The sequence below is a fragment of the Hippoglossus stenolepis genome, chromosome 11 (assembly GCF_022539355.2).
Source record: "Hippoglossus stenolepis isolate QCI-W04-F060 chromosome 11, HSTE1.2, whole genome shotgun sequence".
In the NCBI taxonomy this organism is placed as follows: domain Eukaryota; kingdom Metazoa; phylum Chordata; class Actinopteri; order Pleuronectiformes; family Pleuronectidae; genus Hippoglossus; species Hippoglossus stenolepis.
The window spans coordinates 7,037,431-7,055,473 of record NC_061493.1 but is presented as its reverse complement, the minus strand read 5'-3'; the positions used below and the strand labels follow the sequence as shown (position 1 = coordinate 7,055,473).

At 42.1% G+C, this 18,043-nt stretch overlaps 1 protein-coding gene across 2 annotated transcripts; it reads right to left on the bottom strand.

Annotated features, from left to right (window-relative positions):
- Nucleotides 1-398: 398 nt before the first annotated feature.
- On the bottom strand, nt 399-17,795 carry gad1b (glutamate decarboxylase 1b). Of its 2 annotated transcripts, XM_035171466.2 has the most exons (17): nt 17,488-17,795; nt 16,429-16,545; nt 14,398-14,454; nt 12,253-12,390; nt 11,007-11,249; nt 9,861-9,951; nt 5,994-6,106; nt 5,724-5,839; nt 5,279-5,358; nt 5,111-5,165; nt 4,876-4,992; nt 3,700-3,764; nt 3,541-3,619; nt 3,294-3,443; nt 3,004-3,111; nt 2,473-2,562; nt 399-2,324 (listed from the first exon to the last, which is right to left on the bottom strand). In XM_035171466.2, exons 2-17 carry the CDS (start codon nt 16,502-16,504, stop codon nt 2,151-2,153), a joined length of 1,752 nt encoding a protein of 583 aa, XP_035027357.1. In that variant the 5' UTR covers nt 16,505-16,545; nt 17,488-17,795; the 3' UTR covers nt 399-2,150. The 2 variants fall into 2 exon arrangements, with proteins under 2 accessions (XP_035027357.1, XP_035027358.1); XM_035171467.2 differs by lacking the exon at nt 14,398-14,454.
- Nucleotides 17,796-18,043: the final 248 nt, after the last annotated feature.

Sequence of the window (18,043 nt, the reverse complement as noted above, 5' to 3'; positions counted from 1 at the left end):
CGGCTTCAGCACGTACTTGTGTAGGTGAATAAATGCAAGAGGGAAGAGATGAGAGGAGAATAAGGAATGTGTGGAAGGCAAAGAGTGGATGAGTGAGGGGATAAAGTAGATGAGGGAAGAAGAATGTGAGAGGAAAGCAAAAAATACACGAGAGACTGGTGCAGATAGAAGAGGAGGGTTTCACGCTGGAGAGGAGCCAATCCGACACACAGCTGGAGGCCAAACAAAGCCTTCTCCAGGAAGATTAGGCAGAGAGGCAATAACGTGTGTGTATGTGTGTAGCCACGAAACAGGCATTTCACAGGCAAAGGAGGATATTTTAGCTCAAAAACCAAAATCTCTTCATATAAATTACATTTTGAGAAACCACTGAACAAAATAAATACGAGAAAGACGAGTTTGACAGTTTTTCCTTGAATAGACTTTATTAAAGATCTTTTTCGCGATGGCATGATTGTGTTAAAGTGCCTACGGAAAAGCTCCTGGGAAACGTCCCCTTACAGCTGGGATTGGTTATGTACAGGAGTCACTGGCCACATACAGTACACAGGTTACCTTAAATATGATTAATGCAATTGTTCCATTTTTATATGGTCCCTAGATACCATAAACACTTTATGGACATAACTCTTATATAATACTGCCATAGTACACATCCATTTAGAATGGAAGAAAGAAAGGTGAACATTGTGCAAAGACATAAACTGGAACTCTTTTTTACATAAAATATCCCACTGAGCTCCTATAACACTGAGAATACAGGTAATATGTATAACAATAAATATACTTTATTACAGTAAATGCATTAGGATTTAGACAGATACAACAATCCTTTCTTGCCAGTCTCGAGAGGAGAGTACATTCTCACATCCTTGTGCTTCTCTCTAAAACAAAAGACCAGCACGACTGCCAAAGGAATATATATAGACATCATTCTTAATCTCATCAGAAGGCCAGTCAGTCATCCCAAAACATTCAGTCAAAAAGACCAACAATCACAGAAAGAAACACACCATATAAATTGCATCGCAGTCGAGGGTCAAGATAACATTTTACAAACACCTATAATCTATAAGAAGTTATATATTTATATGTATTTATATATGAAGGACAATGGATTGCTCTGTTCCCGACTCTCTTTCTTTGGCTGACAGAATCACTATAAATAAACTTTACTCGAGTTCCCGTGATTACATTTATAAATGTATTACCATGTAATACGCATAAAGATACATTTACAAAAAAATACCTGAATCTGCAAACAGTGGCAATGCAATACACATTTGTACTTATATATAATAATCAAATATTAATATTTGAACAATGCTATAAACACATATGGCCATCACATGATTGCATGAAACAGAGAAAGAGCCAGCGTTGTACAAGTTTGATGTTGTCACAGACTGGGGAAAGCTGCAGATATCTTAAATCTTAAATTTCTACCAGGGAAAATATTCCAGACTGTGGATCAGTTGCTGGAGGTTAGAACCTCGCAGTTTATCATACTTGGTACCTATGGTGTGCACATTAGCTTATTTTTAACACAGTGCTAGCCTACAATACATAACAGGGTCCACTCACACACACACACGCACACACACAAGCTCACACACACTGCTTGAGGAGCTCGGACAAGTAGGTCGGTGCACAAGATTAAATATATATCCACAGTTGAAAGCACCAATGATTCAATTGTGTGTAACAAATGTATGATACAGCAGAATTATTATTATTTTAATCTGTGCTTTTCTCCCTTTAATCATTTAATCACACTCACACACACAGACATTAAAGGACAAACCTCCTTGGACGATAAAAGTAGATCACACGCGCACACAGACATGACAAGATTCCACAGCACACACACACACATACATTAGAGTATGTAATTTGTACCTGGACCTTTCAGATATTGTTTTATTTATTTTCTCTATAGAAGGAATTATATGGGACAGTTAGAGTCTCTCTCAGTGCCAGTTTCTCTTCATTTGGAGAAACATTCAAAATGCTTAAGGCAGAAGAACCGAAAACACGTCCTATCATTACTCTGCCTGCAGCACTGAGTGTTTCACCTCACTGATTACATCTTACATATTGGAAATATCACAGATAAGAGACCAGCAGGGGGCAGCAGCGATTGCTGAGGTCTACAGGTCGTGACCCAGCCTCTCAATCTCATCGGTGAGGAAGTCGATGTCAGACTGGGTGACCGCGAGGTTGGAGACGACCATACGGAAGAAGTTGACTTTATTGCCCTGGGGTTGGTAGCCCACCATGACGGTCCCTGACTCCATCATCATGGCCTTGATCTTCGGCGCCACCTGGTGGAGTAGAGAAACAACAAATCAGAACCTTGGATTTCTGAAGAGCAGCCTGCTATGAACAATACTTATTAAAAACATCCTCCATAGGTTGTGTGATTAAAAAGGATGGATAAATGTGAATGGGCCGAAATCAGAGGTGTTGTACCATGTGGAGTTTTTCTCGCCGCTCATCACCCTCTGGCATGCCTCTCAGGCTGGGTGGTATGTACCAGAAGCAAACGTTGGTGTGCTGGGGCTGAAAAAAATAAAAATAAGGGAAAAAATGAAGAAAGATGGAGGCAGTGGGAAGAGTTCAAGAACATCACATAGAATTCAGTGTTTTTTTATGTTAGTAATCCCGGTATCCTCTGGTCAAAGCTGCGTCCACTGCCTGCAAATACTAGAGGCCGACCTTTCTGTTACTCGCTTGCAAACGTCTGGCTATCATCTCTGCTTCAGAGGTGTATATCTCTACAGCTGGAGACTGTAGTCGTATGCAGTGAGCATGGGCATAATGACAGACAGGCCCGAAAGAAATGAAATGACACTTGTTTTTTCTTTTTTTCTTGATGGCTAACGGGACATGAAGAAACAAATTACCAACCATACTGTACCTTTGATTACCTATAAATATTTCTGTCATGCCACTATTGCTCATGAACCAAAAGAAGTAGAGTAGAACATTAGAAAAGCTCACCTCTCCATCAAACACCATCTCATATCCCTCCCTGTTCTTGATCTTGTTGTACAGGTACTGAGACAGGTCCAGACACCTGTCAATGTGCTGCTCAAACCCGATGGTGCCCTGCAGGGGGAATCAGGCGATGATCACAACAAAACACGTTGTTAATGAAGTTACAGCCTCTGTTTCATGATTAACACTGCGACCATTCCTTTTGGCCTGGAGACATTTTTAGATGTTGATTAAAGGATGTTATTTCAGATTAAGCCGATCTACGTGTGTGTATCCCCTCCACTCCATCTCACCTTGGCCTTCCACATGAGCCAGAACTTGAAGATGTCGACGTGTCGGCCGCACTGGATGGCCTTGTCCCCTGTGTCGTATGTGACGTCGTACTGTTTGTCTGGTTGGAACAGGTAGCCGGCGCACATGGAGTTACATCCTGCCAGGATCCCCTGCACATGAACACAAAGCACACATCACTTATTAACCCCTCTGTTCTACCCGCTCACCTGCTCACAACATGTCAGCACCAGTGTGTGTTTGCCGTACCTTCTCTCTGACCAGGATGGCAGAGCACTGCAGAGGCACGCCCATCATCTTGTGAGGGTTCCATGTGACAGAGTTGGCCCTGCAACGTTTCATCAACGTGTTAATGTACTGATGTAGATTCACTGAAAGTTTAAAACCCATTTATTAACGCGTACTAACCTCTCAACTCCACTGAGTTTATGACGATGCTTCCTGGACATCAGCAGTCCACCACCCCACGCTCCCTGAGGAGACAAGACACTTACTGTTACCCACAGACCAGGACATGGTGTTACTATTATAAAGCACTATATTGCTAAGGGTCAAAATACATTTCTGACCAGCATTTGTTTTTTATCCTCCAAACAAGTGGAAAAAACTCCCAGAAAACTGCAGGTACACTTCAACTCTTAGTTCTTTGAAACCAATGCAGTGCCGGTTCTAAACCTGCCTGTTTGGAATGAGCTGTTCTCTTTTCCTGTGTTAAAGCTCCAGACCTACTTCAGAATGATTCCTTGTCATTAGTGACTTCTCCTCAAACTGTTCTACAATAAACTGTCCCTTTGTATTGTTGGTGTGCAGGACGTTGTGTGCAGAGCTTTTTACAAACAGTCTATGGAGCAGAGTGAAGTTAGAGAACTTTGTGTTCATCCTACCTGGTTTATCTGCAGTGAAGATTTCATAGTGAATTTTTTTCATAAAATGAAACTGAATCAGCTTTATCACTGTTTACGTATGTGGTTTACGTATAAGTTTGAATTATTGACTTAAGTGGTGTTATTTTTTCATACATTGCATGTTGACTATTGACACAAACTTCAGACCCAATTACACAATTCTTCAAAATAAAAGCTTTGAAATTCAGTTTGATATTAAGCATTGCAGCAACAAATGAAGACAAATTGCCAAAGAAGAAGTGATTCCATGATTGTTGCTGCCATAAGGAGATAAGCACCTGTGACACCCATGAATATTTGTGTCAGGCGACATTATGTTGAAATAAAAATAATAAGGTTACCATATTGATCTGGTGGGGCAGATATTATTGGCCGCAGGCTGCTAGTTGCAGAGCACTGTTGTAGTTAACCTGAAGATGACATGTTCAACCCAGACTAAAGGCCAACTGTTACTTTTACTCTTTTAATTATTATTTCATTCATCTATTTTGATCTATGTAACTCCTTTTAAACTCTTTTTTAAAGCTTCTTTTTTGTATTGTCTTATGTTGCTTTGACAATTTGTGTTTTAAAAAATTGTTTTTATATAGAGCACTTTGAATTGCCTTGTTGCTGAAATGTCCTGTACAAACAAACTTGCCTCGCCTTGCTGCTACAATCAAACATTACGGCTACTTACATCCACGTGCAGCCACAAGTTGTACTTCTCACAGATGTCAGCGATCTCATTTATGGGGTCAAATGCACCGTACACGGTAGAACCAGCTGTGGCGTTCACAAACAGTGGCACGCAACCCTGCAGAATCACCACACGTACAGATTAGAAGGAGAAAATCTTGGTAGGTGAGTAAAAAACAACGAGAGATTGATTAACAATAAATAACAGCAGACAAAAATGTAGGGAAGACCCTGACCTTCTGTTTGGCATCAAGGATCTTGGCCTCCAGATCTGCAGGAATCACTCTCCCCCTGAAAGAGCGCAGAGCCGTGCATCTCTATCATGACTCTATACTTAGCATACACATATTTCACACAATTTCCATACAGATTGTGGCTTTAAATTCCTACAGTAAATCCCGTACCTCTCATCTGTGCTCAGCAGGATCACATTCTCCGTGCCAAAGCCCAGAGCAGCGCCGGCCTTCTTTATGGAGTAGTGGCTCTGTAGGGGGACGCACATTAGGACAATAACTCACCGCTCCTTGAAATAACAGCTCGACTCACGGAGAGCAGAGATTTTGTGAGCTAATTGCTACACGAGCTTTGTCTTACTGGCTGCCATGTTGTCAACTGTGCAATTCTTTACGGACAGAAGTAGATGTGATAAAAGCAAAAACGAATCCATTAAAATAGCCATTGGCTTGATTCAAATAGACCTACTGATTACTACAGGACTTCTTCAATGGCCTCAATGTGCAGTCAATGAAGCATGGCACCTACTTTATTACGATACTTAAAATTGTGTGTGTGTGTGCGTGTGCGTGTGCGTGTGCTTGTGTGTGTGTGTGTCTGTTCATGGTCACGTACATGCTCGGATGTGAAGAGGACGAGGCGGGGAGCAGCAGACATGCCCTTGGTCTTGACCTCTGGGAAATACTTGTAACGTGCCATCATCACGCTGTACATGTTGGAGATAGCGCCCCCTGTTGAGTAACGACACATCACATTATGCACCATGGACAGCAGAAGGTGCACAATTATAATATTATCATTAAAGTGATGTAACTTCATTGTCTTGTTTTGAAAAGTAATTATATTATAATTACTTAGGATATGGGTGCAGTTATAATGACTAACCTGGTGAAAAGAGGCCGTCCCCCTCTCCGCTGGGCCAACCAATCATCTCTCTCATCTTCTTCAGAGTCAGCTGCTCCATCAACACAAACACTGGAGCAATCTCATAGGTGAACCTGTCAATCACATCATTCATGAAGCAACGCGTCAGTCAACATCACCACAAAGCTTAACATGTACTTTATTTCCCTTATTTTACCTAATTATAGTTTTTATTATTGGAAAAAGTGGTTGTGCATGAATTTCTCCGACACATTTAGGGTTTTAATTATTTAATTATTTTATGATTGTGCTTTTATGTTGTTTGTGTGTTTTTTATTTGTGAAGAATTTGTACCACCGTTTTGAGAAGTGCTTTACCCATAAATATATTATTATTATTCATAATATTATTATTATTATTATTATTATTATTAACAACTGCTTGAATAAAAGAAGGATAAAAGAAGATTATTACGCACACACTGGCAGATTAGAGAGGCCAAATAAATACACACACACACACACAAACACACACATTGGTTTTTCATTAGCTCTGCGATAATTCCATCCACAGAGCACAAACTGGAGCTGGTGCTGACTGGGCTAATTAAAAAGTGTCTGATAGGAGTAGGCAGCAAACATTCATATTCAAATGCCTCCTAAAAATCACTCAGTAGTTTAATTAAAGCACACAAAGCTATGATGACTATCTGTCAGCCCTGCCAATCTCACTGGTGAGCCTGAATGGGGCTGATTTGATGGTTGAGAGGACGTGTGTGTGTGTGTGTGTGTGTGTGTGTGTGTGTGTGTGTGTGAGTGAGAGAGAGAGAGAGAGGCCGAGTGTTTTAAGGAGATAACAGCCTCTGTTGGCCCCAAAAAACAGGAATTGAGGAAAAGACTGATTATCAATGTTACTCTGTCATTTCAAGAGACAAGAGGAAATGCTTAAAAGACAATAACTAATGTGTCAGAGAACAAACAATAAAATAACTGGTCCATAAACGACACAAGAAAGTAGGTTAAATGTGTCACATAATGCCTGAGTCTTGGCTTTGGCTAACTGACAGGGCATCTCACCGCACACACACACACACCCTCAGGACTGACCCCTGTTTATCCTGCGTCTAATGAGGCCAGTTACACAACACTCCCCAACTGCCATCAGCCACCACCGCCATCCCCATCTAAAACAACAATAACGTTATCTGCTCTCCCCTTTGATTCCTCTCCATGTCTTTAACAAGGAGTGAAGGAGTTTGTAGTTTGGGTGGCGAGGAGGATGGATAAAAAGCTGTTAGATGCAGGAGCGTAAAGAAACCACGGAGGACGACTTAAGAAGAGGAGGGGGGATGTGGAAGCAGAGCGAGGAAAGGGCACAAAGAAGACACAGGACAACAAGAAGAAAAGAAAAGACAAGAAAGGAAGATGACAGCAATGACTGAGGAAAAAAAGATGGGAGGAAAAACATAGAGATGAATAAAAATAGAAAAAGGAGATATTTCTTCTCTAATTATGCCTGGTGAGGATTTGACTATAATAGTAGCTTTTGTTAATATATCTGACTATGACTACTGATGATGGACTGTGAGGATAAAATCACAAAGTAAAAATGTGTCATTCTGCAGCCCCCCCACTGCACCAATTTCAGAATCATGATGATTGAAATATATCTTTTTTTAAATTAGAATTATGCTTCATATAAGGATCACAATAATATTTAATATCCTGCTCGTCTCCCTTATTAAAATTCATGCCGACCACATCAGACAACCTCTTTAAAATTCTCCTTCTGTCTGTGAGTCATTTCACGCCATAATGACAATAATGGTGATCATTATCACAATCAGAGCCAATCACTGGTCTTTTCAGGGTGAAAATTACCCCTCAGTCACCTGCCCGTCTCCAGGGACGGCCCCTAAATACCCTTATTATCATCATCAAGGGCACTCGATGTGTGTGAGTCTGTGTTTGAGTGTGTGCGTGTCTATGTGACTAACCCTCTGACCCCAACCACGCTCTCCTCTCAGCCCCTCAAAGGACCACTGGGTCACTCTGTATCCATGGGGACAATGGAGCCAGAATGACTCTCCGCGGGGAGCTGCGGCAGCCAGTTTCCTCCGTGCGACAGGGTTTTCTGTGCAGCCGGAGGACATTGTGTATCAGTGTGGGGCCCAGCTGGCCTATCTGCTAAGACCAGCTCTCAATGAGCCTGCAGTCAATGGACTGGAAACCCTAGATGCTGTATCTGGGACAGCCAGAGCTGCTGTGTGTGTGTGTGTGTGTGTGTGTGTGTGTGTGTGTGTGTGTGTGTGTGTGTGTGTGTGTGTGTGTGTGTGTGTGTGTGTGTGTGTGTGTGTGTGTGTGTGTGTGTGTGTGTGTGTGTGTGTGTGTGTGTGTGTAAAAGTCATTAAGAGAGTGTGCGCGTGTGTTTGCCAGTGTGTGAATTCAGTGTGCCTTTCTCTTGGGGCAGTCTCCCAACCAGGAGATGAGATGGGAAAGTTTCCACTAAGAGGAGGGTGGGTTCCTAAGCTAATGTTTTGAGAAATGGGATAAATTAAGTGTCTCAATTCTCCTTCAGCATTTGGTTTATTATCCTCAGGAGAAAACGGCAGCCAGAGTCGCTGAATGCTCAATTTGTGTATAAAGTCTATGGTCTCCTGCCTGCTGTCTTTGCAGCTCCATGTCAAGTTGTACCATGAAACTCCAGGATGTTACATGAAGGTTTGAAACAGTAACATTTTCGTTTTACTCATCCATTGACTGATTCTGCTTTGTTTGTTTTAATGCTGTTATGTCGCTTCTCTGTCCTTTAATGTGCAGCTCAGACCTTGTCATTGTAATGAGCTCTGTTGATTTTGCTGTCATGCTCTGATTTCTCTCTCAAACATTAGCGATCTGAAACAATGACTCAATTGATTTACATGCAAAAATACCAACGATTCCCTGGTTCCAGCTCCTACGTTGTGAGGATTTGCTACATTTTCTGTCTCTTGTGCAGTAATTATATTATATTTTCATGTTTTACATTGTTGGTCAGACAAAACAAAACATGTGAGGATATTAAGCATTTTATAGACTGAAATAGTCAAGTAAAATAAACAAGGAAATAGTTGGGAGATTAATTGATAGTTGAATCATTAGTTGCAGCTTTTTAGAGTGAGGAAGTTAAAATGACAATTGAGAATGCAGAGAATGAGGTTAGGGTTACGATTTTGGTGAATTAAGGTTAAGGTTAAGGTAAGTTTTTGGTTTAGGTAAGTAGAAACTATGGTTAAGGTTACAGTCAGTGTCCAGGAAATCAATGTAAGCCATGTTGTTAAGTCCTCTGAAGTCAGGGAGACACGTCTGTGTGTGTGTGTGAGTTTGTTCTGTACTGATATTGAACAGTAGTGTTATTATGATGTCCCTCAATCTATTCTAGTCATTACCGAGTTATGGCTTATTTGCAGCACATGCATGTGTGTGGGTGTGTGTGTGCTGAGAGTGTGTGTGATGTTGATGTGGTCCATGCCCTCTATCAGACCGGGCCACCATGTAACTGTGACCTGAGATCAATATGCAATCTAACAACCCCTGGGGCTGGGTGGCTTCCGATATACAGTACACACAGTGGCAGCCCACCTTCTGTCAACACACGCTCTCTACAGGACAAGACAAACACTTTATATAACTGCCCTGGAAGGCTGTTGGGACCAATGGTGGAGAGAGCTGAGGGGAACACCATGAGCGACTTCCACAATAAGTGTATAGGATGATGACTGCAGGCTGTTTCCAGTGGCCTACAAAGAGGCTGATTTCCTCTCATGACATGTGGAGGTGTTCCCCCTGTATAGATGACTGTGTTATGCACAGGCACACAACAAATGGAGCAGCGTACTGTACGACTTACATGTTGGTGTTGGCGGTGGAGGTGAGCCACTCTCCAGCCAGACCGATGATGTCCAGACCAGAGGACAACTGGTTGAAAAAGCGCGGGTGACCTAAACACAAAATAGCATGTGGTCATAAATATCATGACTGTTATAAAGAGAAAGCAATCAGGAGGACATGGAGAAGTCATATAATGACTGTAAACTCCTACAAAGCTGACCCCTTCCTTCTGATTGTGAAAATAACCTTATAAAATAAACATAATACGAATGTGTGCTTTCATTTTTTATTCCCTTGGCCAAACCTGAAACCTGAGGGATGTGACACAGCGAGCTCAGTGTACCATAATTACACCGGTAACAAGGCTGCATGACAGCCATTTACACTCAAAGGTGCTTGCACACACAGGCCTGGAGCCTAAATGCAGTCATGGATATATAAGCACCTTGTTGGTGTATAGTGCTGTGTGGCTTACATTATAAATGTGTGCGTTGTACGAAATTGCTTTAAATAGCCTACATATTTTAAATAGGAAAAGAACATCTTATACCGTGACAAACTGGGGGCAAATATAGTTTCAGCACCAAGGACAGCTCTTCCTTCGCCCACAATTAAATATAAGAATAAGAATAAAAATAAGTATAAGAAAATACGACGTCTCAATGTGGGAAGTGACTTGTAAGTGTGATGTATAAAACCCATGGGACAGTTTGAGCGCTGTCGTCTCTAACGAAACAGGCCGTGTTAGGATCCCCTCAGGCGACACGTGCTTTAATAAGTGGAGGGGGGGGGAGAACAGGAGGATGTCAAGTGAATCACCAGGGGGGCGATGAATTATCCAGACATCGTAATAAACTGTATACACTGTCTGGAAAACAGCTCCGTCCCTCAGGGTTTGTGATGAACTCACCTGTGTACGGTTAAAATCAATTCACATCAAAAGAGACACAATTGATGTTTTTTGGGGGAATTTAAATAGGTCCACTGTCAATTATCATATTACTGGAGAGGTAAATATCATAGAATTACTGTGAACCATCTATTTTTGTTATGTTTTATACAGTAATGTGCATGACTGTATCATGGTCAAAATAAGGCCAGAGCTAAAGTCGTCTCTCTAATTCACATTCCCAGCTCATTATCCTCTGTTGGTGCCCTGACCCACCTGTCCGGACGCCATACTTGAGCGTGTCCCTGCAGTCCACCAGGATCTGCTCCAGGGACTCGGGCTGGTCGGACAGTTCCAGGTTGAAGCCCTCCATGCCCTCCAGCAGCTGGTGAGGGTGGTGGAAGTCCAGCACCTTGGTGGAGCGGTCGAAGGTCTTCTTGACGTAGTTGGTGAGGATGTCGACCACCTCCAATAGAAACTGTATGGTGGGCTCCTCTCCATTCTTGGCCGGCAGCAGGTCTGAGGATTGAAGGCAGAATTTAAAAATACTGGGCCGATTATGGAGGCCTCCTTTATGAGTCAGCCTGTTTAATGGTGTAGCTTTTAGAAAGCTGTGTCATTTAGTCAATGTCTCAAGATTCCAAGATTCCAAGATCTTTATTGTCATTATACTCTTGTACAATGACATTGTAAGAGGCTTAAGAAGTTTACTCATTTTTAAAGATGGTGGCCTACGTTCAATAGGCCAAGAATTTAACAACATAAAATGTATCATATGGGATAAGAATAGTCTATAAATAACAGCCCCACATATGGTCACAAATTTCTTTAGACGGTAATAATCATTGACTTTACAACTTTTTAACAATTACCTATAATACCTATAATACTACCTCCCCTAAGACTAATAATATTTTACAAATATAAAAAACTAAATAAGGTTTACAAATAAAAGAGTGCAGATATGATGGCACTTTTTAAATTCTTTGGGCAACATTTAACAGCTTTAAGTTGAAAAAAAAAGCACCAACACTCAACCGGTATTATTATTAATAGTATTATTTTTATTATTATTATAATATTATTATTTATAATATTAATAATTTCACTATTGTCATTAATTTGAAGTATTTGACCATGTGAGATACAGCTCTAAAAAAAGCACTCAGGTTTTGTAGCTATAGGTTATTATGTAGGATTAGGTTTTTTGCGTGGTTATAGGATTGGCAGCTATAGCTTTTTACTTAGCTACAGGTTTTTACGTAGCTATGGCTTTGGGAAAGGTTTTTAAGTAGTTATAGGTTTGTACGCAGCTATAGGTTTTGACATAACTGTCGGATTTTACATGGTTATAGGTTTGTTCATAGCAATGGTTTTTATGTCGCTAAAGGTCTTTGTGTAGCTATAGATTTGATAGCTATAGGTTTTAACGTAGCAATAGGATTTTACGTAGCAGTAGGTTTTTTTTACGTAATGTGTAGTTTTTTAAGTAGATATAGGTTTGTTTGTACATGTCTCTTACCTCGTGCGAACAGGTTGGAGAAGTCGGTCTCGGTGTGGCGGAAGCCTGGCTCCCGGTCACTGTTGTCACAGGACAGTAGATTCTTCTGGCCTGTGAGCCTTCCCTTCTCCTCCATGCTGTTGTTCTTCTGCAGGAACCCTAGGGTGTTACACGGTGGAGGGCAGCAGTTATCACCAAACACCTCCATCCCACACACGTAAAAACTTTAATTATGAGACCAAAAAGATAAAAATAAATTATATTATAGCAAAATAATAAATGTCCAAATATTCTGTATTATTTATATAAAATGTAAAGGTGGTGGGGCAGCTATTAAAATGATATCTGTGTTATCTAAAGTCAGCTCCTGCTGCACTTATCCATTCAACAGAAATGCTTTTCCAGAGGAGGCCAAACTTATATAGAGGCCACATGTACACACCCACACACAGACACGCACACACACACACACACACACACCCACGAACACACTCTCTCAAGCAATAGGCACCACGTGTTAGGGGTGGCCGCCCCACCCTGTGTGACATCACGACCACTCCCCGGGTCAGGAAGCACCCACCCATCCACCCAGCATCCTCCTCTGTCCTCAGACTGAGCGGCTCAGTGCGCAGGACAGCCCGCGGAGATGATCCATGCAGCCAATAAACACACAGCCCATAAAGAGGGGTTAATGAAGGATGTACAGAGCCCCGGAGCAGTCTGAGGCCTGTCTGTGAGCCGCTTGCGTTCGCAACTCCGTGATCGATCCATTTTCTGCATATACAGGCCCCTCAGTATATCTGCGGCATAATGACCGGGCCTAATTGTGCGCAAAAACGTGGCAAAGCCCCACGCTGTTATCTGTAGAACACTTTGTCTCCTGTTTCCTCCACTGGAAACTCTATGGTAATCTTGCTCGTTAAATTCTAAATGACACCCTCAAAGATCAATAGACAGATATGAGACCCTCATAGAAACATATAGAAATATTTCCATTTCATGTCCCTGCAGAACCAATCAAAATCTAATGATCAGTTTCCCAATCTCAGAAATATCAAACACATCCGATCCACAGGCCAATAAGATATAAAGATTGATCACATCTATGGCATTCATCTTCAATGTGTAAGAAACCTAGAGAAGATCTAGCGTTTCCCTAAATCAGGGGCCATAAAAGGGCCACAATTTACACAGAGGGGCCAATTATATGTCCAACGTCCATGTACAACTCCGGATTCAGTAAAGTGCATATTTAAGTCAATCCTTGTTTTCTGTTAGCTCTATTGCTTTAACTCAAAGCATCATTGGATTTATTTAAAAAAATTGTTCCTTGATCCAAACATTTAAAAAAGCTTAGAAATAAAAATTCTTAACAAATGGCCGTATTTAACTGTAGTATTGTTATTAGTAAGTAAGTATTTAAAAGCACTGCTCCTGCTAAAAAGAAACTAATTGCTTCAGATGATGGATCTGCTGCTCTCCACTGTAAACTGTCATTTGAGGATATGTCGCCAAAGAGAAGAACCCTCCTTTATTTACTATCTAATTTAATAGATGCTCTGGACCGCATAACCCATATTTCCAGGCTTGTCTCCTGAATTTTTTTCTCCCACTGATGAAAATGAAAAAGACATGTGGGGTTCAGAGGGGGTGGGGGGTCTTTTTACCATCAGACCTACAGGCTAATGTCCACTGACCTTTATAGGATGGAAACGCAAAGTGACGTAGATCAAGTCGTAGATGAACCTGCTCTAAACAGCCGTTATCTTGGGCTATAATTCAGAAGGCCTCAAAATATAACAACTAATGAGAAATAAACCCACAACTGTCCACTTTCTAATCCCTGAAACTCACCGCCTCAGAACTGCTTTCATGATGTTGGCTTGTTATCTATAATGTGTCTTTCATTCTCTTTCATCTCTCTCAAGTCTTTGTTTGGTCTCTTTGATATTCCTTTAAAAGGCTTTATACAAATAACGTTTATTATTGTAATAAACACAAAATAATAACCATGAAGAAGAATGTAAAATGACTACACGTGCCAATAAAAATCTGATTCTTCCCAGACACTTTTTTTTCCCAGGGATGTCAAAAACAGTAAAATACAGCATAAACATGAAGTTGCGTGAAGCGGCTTTTGCAGGGCCCCTGCGCAAAAAAACTTACCACAGATCTTCATCCCCAGTTTCCGTGTGCATCCGTGCATCCACGCATATTCGTTAGCTAAAACAGAATGAACCTTTTAAGTTTCATCAAGTGCAGGCCGCGGGGATTACACGTATAGACACCATGATGGATAAAGCCATATAAAGCAGCACATGTGGAGGCGTGATGCGCACGGCTCTTGGCCAGGTGTGTGACGCAAGAACACTGAGGTCGTTTGCCCAGATTTTTTTTTTTTTTTTATCCATACACCTTTTTTTTTTATTTACCACTGAGCATAAGGGGATGAGTCTGATAACATTTCCGATTTAGGTTCAATCAATAGGGACCGGCAGTGGCTCACACACCCAGCCAAGGGGCGGAGTGGAATTAACACCCGTGAAATGAGCTCACGGAGGAGGGCAGGAATTAATTGAGTGAAACACGGTGTGTGACTGGAGCGAGCTGGCAATGTCTGTGGCCGGCGAAGTATATAGCAGGCTAGGTGCAGAAACTTACTGTATGGTGGTCACACACACACGCACACACCACACAGAGCCGAGCGTGGACATGCGTGAGATGGAGCAGAAGAAGCCACAGCGAATAAAATGCAGAGCGCGCGGCGGCGGCGGCGGCGGCACAGAGTGCACCTGATGGAAAACTTTCAAAACAAAACCAAGGAGCCTATTTGAATTTGCTGAAGCAATTTCATCCTGAGAGAGAGAGAGAGAGGGGGAGAAAAAGCAGCTCGAAGTGCTGAGGCCAATGCATACACGCAGACAGACACGCACACGCACGCACAGACACAGACACAGGAAGCCGCGCCGGGCATGAGATGGAGCGTGGCGGAGAGATAATGGCAACATCCAGCAGCAGCAGCAGCAGCAGCATATGAGCAAGTCAGACAAAAACAAACATCTTTTTCTTTTAATGGGCTTTCTTCACATTTCAAATCACTCTGATACTTTAGCGACATGTATTAGCACCCAAGGGCCACAAATAAATACAGGCTTAAAAAATATATATAAACTAAATTTAACGAGGGGAAATTCATGAAATTAAAAGTGAACCCTGGCCCCTCAGGCAATACAGCTCATTTCCTTTCTAACGTTTGGCTGAAGACAAAAAAAAAAAAAAGCCTGTAATTGTTTCGGTGCGTTGCACTGCAGATGGCTGCTCAAGTGCACCATAATGGAGACGATTTTGCGAATGCGACAAAGGCTTAAAATGATGAATTAACCCATGGGTTAATGTTCCTATAAATAGATTCAGGCACGTTTTAAAAAAAAAGAAATGAGCTGCATAGGATTTCTACAACGCTAATCAATACAATCCGAGGCTCTGGAGGCCTAAAACATTCAGAGATAAGGAGAATAATGACAAACATAAATCATCATAGAATAAAACCGGCAGGATTTTATGGAATTTGACGAAATCATTCGAAAGAAATCACCAGCCGAAAAGCGCCAGGGCAAGATATTCACTTATCAAGAAATGTGTTTCCGTGAAATGCATTTCTTCTGTAACATTATCACCATCACGCCCCTGGATCATTATAAATATCGTTGCCTTCAGTGCGCGTAAATTCCGCGCCGGGTCCACAGCCTGGTGCGCACCGCTGATCCTCCAGACAGCGACAGGCAGCTGTGATGGCTCTGTTTTTAACCGCAATGATTAACGACAGAGCCCGCACAGCAAATGGCCCGGGAGAGAGTCGCTTTTATCAGACAGAGAAGGAGGGGAGAGGGAGACAGAGAGGCAGCCACAGGCGGAGAGGGTGTGTGTGTGTGTGTGTGTGTGTGTGTGTGTGTGTGTGTGTGTGTGTGTGTGTGTGTGTGTGTGTGTGTGTGTGTGTGTGTGTGTGTGTGTGTGTGTGGGAGGGGTGAGGGTGAAGCCTCCTTGTTGGCAATGGCACTGCAGGAGTGTCTCTGAGCAAGGCACCGACTCTCTGTCCGCTCCAGTGACCCGTTTACGCACAGCCATGAGTGTAACGAGAATCTACACCCCCGGGGATGGAAGCAGGACCATCAGCAGAGGGAGGAGAGGGCCCCTTACTTGTGGACGGAGGTCTTAAATTGGCGGTGTTGGGGTCCTGGTCCCCGCCGGTGGCTCTCGGTTCAGACGTAGCCATCAGTCCTCTGTTATCTGATCTCCAGCTGGGGGATAATTCAACTGCAAATAAAACGGTCCAAGGTTAGGTAGGGAAGACCAGGTCGCCTTATCCAATTAATACATATGTATAGCCTATATATATTTGAGTTATGACAATGAGTTTAGTTGTTAGAGGAGGGTGAATGATCAGAAAATGATGAGTGTGTCCACAGGAACGATTTATTCCTGAGGGATGGCTGGGTGGGCTGTGAATCAAAGAGCGCAATGTGGAGAGGATTGCGCACGACGCACAAGCAGAACGCCCTGGATAAATACTTATGGTGAAAACATAATGCCTATATGGGGGCTTTCCTTTTAGGAACAGCAACCCATATTGACAAATCCCGCTTGACAAAAACAAAGGAAATGAAGAAGTTACCAGGGAGCTGAATATGGAAAAAATAGAGGCGGTATTTTCTACAGTAAGTTGCTCATTGGAGAAAAATATATTTAATATATTTATCAGACAAATCTGAGTTTATCTGTCATAAACACACACACACACACACAGATAGCAGCTGATATTTATATATTATATAGATTAAAACAGACTGACTCCTCTCAGCCTGTTTTGGATGAGATGTTAGTTGAAAATAAATTGTAATAATATAGGTCAGAGAAGCCTAATCACTCCCATTGTAAATAAGATTGGTTAATTAAACAAATATTGACGATATTTAACCATAATGTCCACATAAATAACCACATGCCATTCACCTATATTGACTCAGCAATCGACATTTCAATTAAGTTGCGCTTTGAACAAGCGTCTCCCACACTGTCATCACTCAATGTCACCGCGCAATGAGAGACACTCATCTGGGACTATTTTCTCTCCAAGGACCCAGTTTTATTTTCCTAATAACATCATATAATTTCACCTCTGACGTTATGATCAACACTATTCTGTCTTTATATCGAAACATGTGTGATAAAGGCGCAGCTGGAATAGAGGCATCTTACCGGCTCTCGGGCGCACAGGTTGTCGAGTCCAGAGAAACTAGAAGTGGAGATGTTAGAATCGCCACCCAAAGGCGCTACAGAGGAACAGTCCAGTGGCGGAGACGGTGAGTATATAGCAGCGGAGCGCACTAATAAAATCCCATCCAGCGGCGCGCAACTGACCCTTTCTCCCTTAAGAATATCTTTTTTTCTTTATTCGTTATTTATATATATCTCAGGCTCCGGCTGCCCATTGGTCTCTTCACGCAGGCGTGAGTCACAGCCTTTCCTCCCACTGACGACTAATGAAGCCTCCCTGAGTGCCGCTGACAGCCACAATCCACTTTAAGGAGCCTAAAAAGCCAAAAGGAAAAACACCAGTGACGTATGCGCACCCCATTGCGCGTGTGTGTGTGTGTGTGTCTCCAGGTGTGGGTGGTGTGTCACAGGATGGAGGATGGAGACTTGCATGTGAAATGTGCACATAGAGATTGACCTTGGGATGTCAAACACACTTGGTTTATGGTGATTCAGTAACAACAGATACAGATATTAATGTCACACCTTTACATCTCTT